Source organism: Psammomys obesus, unplaced genomic scaffold, assembly GCF_907164565.1.
Source record: "Psammomys obesus unplaced genomic scaffold, mPsaObe1.curated_primary_1811, whole genome shotgun sequence".
Classification (NCBI taxonomy): domain Eukaryota; kingdom Metazoa; phylum Chordata; class Mammalia; order Rodentia; family Muridae; genus Psammomys; species Psammomys obesus.
Window position 1 is genome coordinate 43,699,350 of NW_026585644.1, and position 9,106 is coordinate 43,708,455.

General features: G+C 41.5%; 1 protein-coding gene across 4 annotated transcripts; it reads right to left on the reverse strand.

The window, feature by feature from the left end:
* Window positions 1–3,310: 3,310 nt before the first annotated feature.
* Srsf7 (serine and arginine rich splicing factor 7) lies at window positions 3,311–9,078 on the reverse strand. Of its 4 annotated transcripts, none has more exons than XM_055618711.1 (8): window positions 8,918–9,076; window positions 7,614–7,794; window positions 7,196–7,372; window positions 6,248–6,322; window positions 6,066–6,167; window positions 4,884–4,937; window positions 4,351–4,386; window positions 3,311–3,601 (listed from the first exon to the last, which is right to left on the reverse strand). In XM_055618711.1, the coding sequence occupies exons 1-8, from the start codon at window positions 8,943–8,945 to the stop codon at window positions 3,547–3,549; spliced, it is 708 nt and encodes a 235-aa protein (XP_055474686.1). In that variant the 5' UTR covers window positions 8,946–9,076; the 3' UTR covers window positions 3,311–3,546. The 4 variants fall into 4 exon arrangements, with proteins under 4 accessions (XP_055474686.1, XP_055474676.1, XP_055474704.1 ...); XM_055618701.1 differs by having other exon boundaries at window positions 6,057–6,167; window positions 8,918–9,075; XM_055618729.1 differs by lacking the exon at window positions 4,351–4,386 and having other exon boundaries at window positions 8,918–9,078.
* Between the last annotated feature and the right edge of the window lie 28 nt (window positions 9,079–9,106).

Consider the following 9,106-nt stretch of genomic DNA (forward strand, 5'->3'; position numbering starts at 1 on the left):
TCAATCCCCAGCATCCACGTTGTGGCTTATAAGCATCTATTAACTCCACTTCCCCAGTGCCTTCTTTCAACCTCTCCATGGGCACCAGGCACACATGGTACACATACATACAGGCAGGCAAATAGTCATCTACATTAAAAATACATAAAAGGCCAAAGCCTCTTAATAGATCTTTCACAAAAGGAAATGTTGAACGCACATGCTGGTTAGAGAAATGAATGCTCTAACACAGCACCATTGATGGGGCACAACAGCAACTACGGCAGTTTTACTGCTGGATATGAGGTGGATCTCTTGAAAAGCTGGCCATTTACTATAAACACATTGAGAGACCCAGAGGATCTGGTAGGGGAGCATGGCTACTTGTATTCTCTAGACGGAGAAACTGTCTTCCTCAGCTGGGGAAACTCATCCTGTTTGATAGGGCATGCAGCTTTGAAAGAGACAGTGTGCTGAGGAAGATGAGACCAGCCATATTAATGCTAGAGATCAAGTGTGACAGATCACCCTCACATCCAGAAGTAAACAATCATGCTCCTTGCTATTTACCCAAAGGTGTTAAATGTTTACACAAAAAAACCGTTTTTATCGAGAGTGGCTTTATTCTTAATTACCTAAACTAGAAAGAAACTGAGGCATCTTCTAGGAGGCAAATGGAACTTGAATATCCAACTATTACTCAGCAGTAACAATAAATGAGTTATTAAGCCCCAAGTAGGGAGGTTAAAGGTTAAAATGCTAATACTAGGTTACACAGAGAAAGAAAACAGAGCTGGGATTTGGTGTATCTACAGTTGAAGACAGCAGCAGGATAACTTGAGCCCAGACTTCAACTTAACAAAGGGTTCAAAAACCACAAGAATTTAAACATTATCTCCTACCATGAACAAACCAGAATAAAAGTACTAATTTCTGAACCCAGAAACATGGAGGTAATAGCAATTTTGCTGCAGAGACCTATTTCCTTCAGTAATTTTCTTACAGTAAATTTAGTATAAAAAAAAAAAAAAAAAAAAAACCTCACATTTTGCCACCTAACTGGTCTGTTCAGTTTAAACAGTAACTTTCTCTAAGTGTTCAACCTGCCAACTATTTCTTTTTTTACCATATATTTTAAAACTAAAAAGGCCTGTTGGCGCACATCTTTAATCCCAGCGCTCAGGAGATGGAGGCAGGCAGATCTCTTGAAATTTGAGGCCAGCTTGATCTATAGTTCCAGGCTAGTCAGGGCTGCAATTTGTCTTGAAATAAAACCAAAAACAAAAAAAAGCTCTGAAGTCAGGCAGAAATGGTGGCTATTGTTCAAGGTCAGCCTGTTTCAAGTTTTGAGAACAGGAGGGATTATGAGACTGTCTTTGTTTTTCCTGATAAACTGTTACTTATGCATGTCATTTTCCTTCAGGTGAACTGCCAACCTGATACTTTCTGGGCCTTCCCAACTTGCAGTCAAAGTGGCTGGAGAGACAGTGCACTGTTGCTCCATTACCAGGTGGCTCACAATCATTGGGAATCCAATACTCTCCCCTCTGTGCACCTGCGCTAAATAAGCCCAACAAAAACTAGCTAGTCCTTTAATATAGTTGTAGCCCAGGCTAGATCCCATCTCAAAATGCTCCTGCCTCAGCCTCCAGTATGCCAATGCAGATATGTCTCACTATGCCAGGTCTCCAACTTACTATGTAGCAGAGAATGACCTTGGGCTCCTCATCTTCAGGGCTCCATTACCCAAAGGCTAAAATTACACTAATATTCAACACAGGGTCTGGTCACTGGTTAATAGAAACTGAATGAAGTACCAGCACGTTTTCAGTCTAAGTAGTGGTGGTCACTACTAAAATTTTAAAAAAGTGGACTAGAACTGTCACTGAGATGTGTACCACAGAAAAGCACACTGGCCTACACACAGCCAGTGCTCTTCCTGTGAAAAGCAGAACTGTTTACTGGGATAATGTTTTACTCCATCCCATCCCTTCAGGCTCTATTTAGAATGCTACACTATAAAGCTACGGGGTTATCTGTAACTTTTGGCTCAGATATACTTCCAAAAACTTGAGTATCAGGATTTGTTCAATCTCTGCAGATTTATTGAACAAACTTAATTTTTATCGAATACAGAACAATTAAAGCTAACCAAGGGCAACAGATAAGTCTGCCAATTATACATAGCTTCATACCAACCATGTACTCAACCCATCAATTCTAAAAACAAAGAAGCCAAGTGGCTTTCAACATCTAGTGGCCACCCAGCCAAATAAATCTGAGGCAGACCAGTATTCAAGTTGCAAGACTATCAGACAACTTTGTTGAAAAAGCCTAAAATGGACAAGGACAGACTCCTGTGCTACTTGTTTTTACACCAAGGCTAAGAATATAGTAAAAAGCTTGTCCAAAAAAACAAAACACTCAAAAAGACCATTACTGCCCTATTATGCTTAATATATTTAAGGTCTGAATAAGAACCTACTTGGCTATATCACTCTAAGGTCTACCAAATACTAACAAAAGAAAAAATAAAATAAAATAAACTTAAAAACTTAGCTACATGAAATGCTGCTAAATATGGAAGGTTTACAAAACTGCTTTGTCTTGTTAACATTTTTGCTTGACATCTCTATACCAGCTTGGCAAAATATAAGTGCTTGTTGTCAGGAACTGCAAAATCTAACTCCGATAACAAAGTTTTTGTTTTTCACAGGATAAGGCAATCCATTCAAAGGAACAGTATTGGGACTGGATAATTTTGCAAAGCTGGTTTACAAGGTTTTGTTCCAAATTCAGACAATTCCTCAAACATGCATTTTTTTTTTTTTTGGTATTAAATTGGCTGTTCGAAAGAAAAAGTACATTAAGCAGAATCATCCTAACTTAGTCAGAAAAGCCACACAGCTACTAAGAATCTCAGCCTCTAGGAATCAGTTTCTACTTCTTAATCACATTTACTTCAGTAACTGCTAAGTTTCTGTCATGCACCCATTTGTAGGCTAAATCAGTGGTCCCTCTAGCTTGACGATTTGAGATTGTTAGTTTGACTTCTAGTTAACACCAATTTTCAGTTAGAGATCTGCCATGATGCATTCATGCTATTAAGGACTCAAGATCAAATTACCCAAAGGTACAAGGGTAAAATGGAATTTTCAAAGTCCTTTAAGATCCTGGCCAGTGTTATGTATAGAACAGTTAATGATGTTTAATATTTAACACCATTAAACTTTGAATACAAGCCCATATAAATATGGTCAACAATAATTGTCTTCGACACCTGATGCTAACCCAATTGTAAAGTATTAATATTGAACACAAATCAAAAAAATCTAGTTAGAAACATTTTATTTAAATGTGCCAAATAAAAACCCACATTTTCAGACCATAAGATGTTAATACATTCAACAAAACAATATTTTACTGCTGTGAATTTTACAGAGTAATAATCCAGATCCATTCTGATTAGATGGTTGATCCTTCCTAGGTTACACTTTACAGACATAACAAATCCCTTATAATAATGTAAACAAAATAACTTTTCCCTAATGGGTGAACTTGAGAACTTCAGTCCATTCTTTCAGGACTTGCACTTCTGCGTGGGCTTCCTGATGGGGAACGACTACAAAAAACACAAGATTGGAACCAATTAGTGTAGTGAAGCTTCCTTCTTTGTACAAGTCATAACAATTCAGTATCTCAATACATTCAAAGGGATCAAATTCCTGTGGCCAAAGATCTAACTAACAAGCTAATTTATATAATCCCCTCTGATCTTGCTTGGTATTTTTTCTTAAAAGAGTATTTTAGTTATGGTGTGAAATATACGTACAGTACCTGGAGAGGGTCCCCTAACACCTGTCATGGGTACTGGGTTGCAAATAACAGTATGTGCTCTTAACCACTAGGCCATCTCTCCAGCCTCAGAATTAGGGTTTTAAAGAACCATTCTACTCAAAATGGCAAATTTATAGTAAATAGAACTATTTGAAGTTTAGGGGAGTGGGTCATAAGGGACAATGGAAAGGAATAATTTAGTTTCAATATTTCAATTTGCAACTATTTTCATGACTATAATTTTCATTATGTGGACATTTCCTTTTCAGCTATTATACACATAGGAAAAAAAAAAAGGTTTATTTCTTAAGCACAACGTTCCTACAACTAAAACAACTTACATTTTCCTAACACTTACGGTTATTTATTTTCAACTAAAGGTTAACTAACACAAGACAAAGAGCCATCATTTAAAAATGTCTCCAATCTATACAGCACCAATTTTCCAAAGAGTTCAAAGATCACTAAGTAGGCAGTTAAATTCTCCAAGAGGCCGTATGTTGACAAGATTTGGCAACAAAACATTTCGCTTACCTTCTTTTAGGAGATGGAGATCTGGATTTTGATCGGCTGTTAAAACATGAGAAATTCTAGTAAGAAAAGGCACTAACGAATCTCTTCCTTACAGTCCTATTATAAAAACAAACACCCAAATTATCTTATAATTAAAATGTAGCTAAAATTTCAGTGCCCATTTCATTTCCTTTAAAATGCCAATCTTAAAGGGCCTATTTTTTTTTTTTTTTCATAAAATGAGTGAACTGCTGTGTTACTACAGTTCATCTTTTACATACTGCCACAAAGCACATTTCTCAGAATGCTTCTCTTATGCACCTATAACTTTTAGGGCCTCTTAACCTCCAAAGTAAGTTCTCCATGAATTTGGCCACATAATAGGCCAGGTAAAAATGAAGTTCTCAACTGGATAAAAAGGTACAGTTATTTCTACTTAACACTCAAGCTTTGGGCTAACACCCAAGTCTCAATAATTTACAATACTTTGAACTCTTTGGATATTGGTGCTATATAATTTTAAGAGCACTGAATCAGATAAAATCTGACCCTACCTGCTTCTCGGTCGTGAAATAGACCTGGATCTTGATCTGGACCTTGAGCGGGATCTTAATAAAAAGGAAAGGGGACACAATTACACAAGAACTCCTTTATAACCTTCCCAGGTAGTATAGACAGGACAGAGAAGCAGAGACTATTGCCTTACACTGACCCCATGTAGTACAAATGATCTAACAGGAAGATTTCGAATACAGGGAACCACTGTTTCAAACATCTGCTTCCACCATACAATAGTCACTACTCCTGTGCAGGCACAACAGTCCCATTTTAAAATACAAATAAGCAAAATTAACAGATGGTTCCACCTGAGAAAATTGCTATGACTTGGTTTTTCATTCTTATCATGGTTGAAGGTCCTTAATTTGTCAAACCAAGTTAGGCTGACTATGTATCTCTTAAAAATCTTGGGGCTCTATAATTATCTAGTGATGGTTCAATTATTTTTCTCCAATCACTAATTCATGAATTAATGTACTTGAAGGTTTCTAGTATTACACAGCAGTAAAGTCCAGTGGCTTTTATATACAACCCCTTCATCTGTAGTACAAATTCCTTACTTACAAAATACATTTTAAGGCCTTCTATAGGGGTCAAGTTGACTTTTTAAATACATTGAATCCAAATATTAAGAAACCCCTATTCAGCTGGTGTGATGGTACTTTTAATCCCAGCATTAAGAGGCAGGTAGACTACCTTTCAGACTCTCAATGTACTCATTCCAAAAATGTTTTAAAATTTACATTCATCTATTGGAGTTTGTGTTTAAGTAGGTGAATGCCACAACCTTCCAGAAGTCAAGAGAGCAACTTGTGGGAATTGGTTCTCTCTTCCTTCTATGTGGGTTCCAGGACCAAAAGATTTATCAAACTTAGCAAGTTCTTTAGCCAAACACTTTCTTCAGCTAGCTAGTATCATGCCTGCCCAGATTATTCACTGGAATAATTTACATTTTTTTCTGTTCTGAGGTGGAATAGGCATCTCACTATGCTCCCTGTCTGTTTCAGTCTCTGTCTAAATGCTAGAAGTACAGGTGAGCACAACACTTAATAAACCTTTTACACCTCAAATAGACTGAAGGACCTCATTTAAATTAGATACTTCACTGTGCCATTAAGATGTGACAATCCATCCATCTACAAGTAAGCAGGAAAAAATGTGCTACATACTGGAAATACCTCGATCCTTTTATAGAACCAGACCTAGATCTTCTGAGTGAAGCTGATCTTGATCTACGAAGAGACACAGACCTTGACCGTCGAAGAGATGCTGATCTTGACCTAAAATTAAAAGAAGTTCTAAGTCCATGCCCCTCTCTTTTTCCCACTTGCTAAAACTTGAATTTTACAAGATTTCTCACCTCCTTCCCCTGCTCCTGCTGCGTGAGCGAGAGTATCGCCTTCCCCTGGATCGAGAATGTGATCTAGATCGTGACCTATTTTTCAAGTTAGAAAAATAGAAAGTATTAGACCATAACTCAGTTTTAGTGTTTGTGTACCTCTGCTGAAATCAAATCTCCAAACTATTTAAAATTTAGTATCTCTTTTGGAAAAACTCTGGGCCTATTAAGATTTTTTTTTTTTACTACCTAAAAAAAGATTTGTTAAAAGCTGAATTACAACTTAGAATTACAAATATAAAACACCATAATGTGTATTTAAAATAAACCTTGCAAGTTTGCAGGTCGACCCTCTTTGGCCCATGGTCTAGTAGTAGGTCTAGTAGATCTAGACGATCTAGAAGTATCTATAGCCGATCGCTGCATCTAGATGTTTTCTTCAATCTAACGACGATCATACTGACAGCCAAAAGAGCCAGGTGAGGCTTGATTGACGCAAGAAGATTTTTCTAGTTGGGAATGTGGTCAATCTGGTGTTCCTCTTTCTAAAGCGGAGGGGGGCCCCAATTGTAAGCCAAATTTACTGTTACGGCGATCACCGACTCAAATTTTCTGCCCTTTAAAGAATAAGGTGAAGCTAGGTGTAGATGACTCGAGGGGATCTGGCCTCTTATGCTGATCACCTCAAGGTCTAGGAGGATCTTAATTGTCGGATTTGCAAGGCGCCTCAGCATGATATCATAAGGCTCGTGACATTCTGAATCAAGGCGACTGACTCAAACGAAGAAACCTGAAAGGTTTTGACCAGGTTGATTATTAATATATTAACATTTTTAATTAAACAAAATTGTAAAATACACCTGTACAATTAACATTCAAGTTTATAGAAAAACACTAGTTTCTGCCTTGCTAATAAAAGAATTACTTTGATTAACTAGAATACCAACCATTCCTTCATTAATTAAATACCTGCTTCTTCTTCGACGGCTATAGCGATGACAGTCATAAGCATAATGTCCCTTTTCACCACACTCATAGCATCTATCATTAGGATCAAAGGGACGACGGGCAGGTGGCCTATCAAAACGAGATCTCCGAGGCATGCCTGTTGATAGTTCAACCCTCACTCGAGAACCACAAATCACCCTATAAAACATTAAGGAAATGCTAATGTTAACTAAATTTAAAATAAGTCTATCAACAAACCACTCATTCCCCTAGAAGCTTTGTCTTTGTCCACAATGCTCTCCCAATTCCACCTTTGGTCTTCAATCTTAAGGGACACTATCAAAAACAATGCCCACCCCCAAAGAATTTATGACCAGCACCAAGATTAATATCTAGCCATCTAGCCCACTGAACATTTTAAATTTTAAAACCTACTTACTTCCCATCCAATCCTCGAACTGCATCTTCTGCATCTCTGGGATCTTCAAATTCCACAAAGGCAAATCCTGGAGGATTTCTGGCGATCCATACAGTTCTTAAGGGCCCATAGTAACTGAATGCCCTTTCTAACTCTCCTTTACCAGCGCCCGTTCCCAGGTTACCAACATAAACCTTGGTTTCTGTTTAAAAACACAAGCAAACAAATGTTATTCAGAGCGTGCCTCAAGTTTGAATTAATCTCTTTAGCACGGAGCATCCTTACAAGAGCTGCACATGTTGTTTTGGAGACCTTGAGCCGGCTCTACTATGAAGCCACAACTACAAATATTTATCTATAGATCACAAGGGACCCTCGTGCCTCGGCCTCCCCTGGGCAGCTGGGACTAATGAATGACCTGGGCCACCATTCCTGGCTCCTCTTATCTGGCGCCCTTCGAGTACTACGTTTCAGTCTTTAGCCCCGTGAAATGCTGAAAGCCGGCCTCGCGACCGAGTTCTGGCGTCCTTACAGGGCGGAGACGCTGGAGAACTGCAAAGGAGCGTGGTAGGTACGAGGCGTGGGGTGGGCCCGGCCCCGCCCCCTGGGCCCGGCCGCCCCGGGCGCGCCAGCGCGGGGACTCCCGTGACCCGGCCCGCTGCGAGGTCTGCGCGGAAGAGGGCCGCAGCGGCTCCCGGCTCCCACAGCAGGCGCGGGCTCCCCCAAGTCCCCGCCCCAGGCCAGACGCCACGCTTGGAACGACTGAAGAAAAAAAAAAAAAAAAACAGAAAAAAAAAAAAAAAAAAAAAAAAAAAAAGAAAGAAAAGGCCTCCGCCAGTCGTAACGGTCCTCCCCTCACGCCTCAGTTCCAACCGCTCGGCTGCCGGTTCCTCCCGTCGCCGACTCGGCCGGGACCCTGAGGCCCAGACGGCCCCGCTCCGCTCCAGTGGCGGGAAAGCGCCGAGGAAATGCGCCACCGCGGTCGTCAATGCGCTCAAAATGGCAGCCGCGGCCGCCGAGGGCGGGGGGTGGCGGCGGCGGCGGACGGGCGCCCGCAAGGGCAGCGCCGCCGCGGCGCCCCCGCCGGGCTTCGGCCTGGCCGGGGGACCGAGGCGGCCCGGCGCCGGACCCCGCCGGGCACTCATGCCCTCGGGTCCCGCTCTCCCTCCCACACCCCGCCCCCGCGCCTCAGGCTTCGTACGGCGTGCGCCTAAGCCGCCATTACGCACGCGGAATAACCGTCTCCAACCGCCGCGCCGACCCTACGGCCTCGCTCGGCTCCGTCGGCGGACGGCCCCGGCCTCCCCTGGGCCCCGGCCGCTCACCTCCTCCATACCGCCCGTATCGCGACATGATGGCCGGCCCGCGCACTCGGCTCTAGCTCGCAGTGATCGCAGCACGAGTAGCACGGCAGCGGCGACGCAGCCTCCTCGCCAACGACCCCGGCGGCACTACAAGGAAGATGCCGGAGTCGCGCTTATATATGCGGCGGGCGGGGGATTCTTTTTTTTTTT

Excerpts from the sequence above, each read along its gene's own strand:
- Srsf7 (XM_055618701.1), bottom strand. The coding sequence starts at position 8,945 with ATGTCGCGATACGGGCGGTATGGAGGAG. Across the intron at positions 6,323-7,195 it reads AGCCGTCGAAGAAGAAGCAG|GTCACGATCTAGATCACATT; the intron begins GTATTTAATTAA and ends CTTGAAAAATAG. Across the intron at positions 4,387-4,883 it reads ATTTCACGACCGAGAAGCAG|CCGATCAAAATCCAGATCTC; the intron begins GTAGGGTCAGAT and ends ATGTTTTAACAG.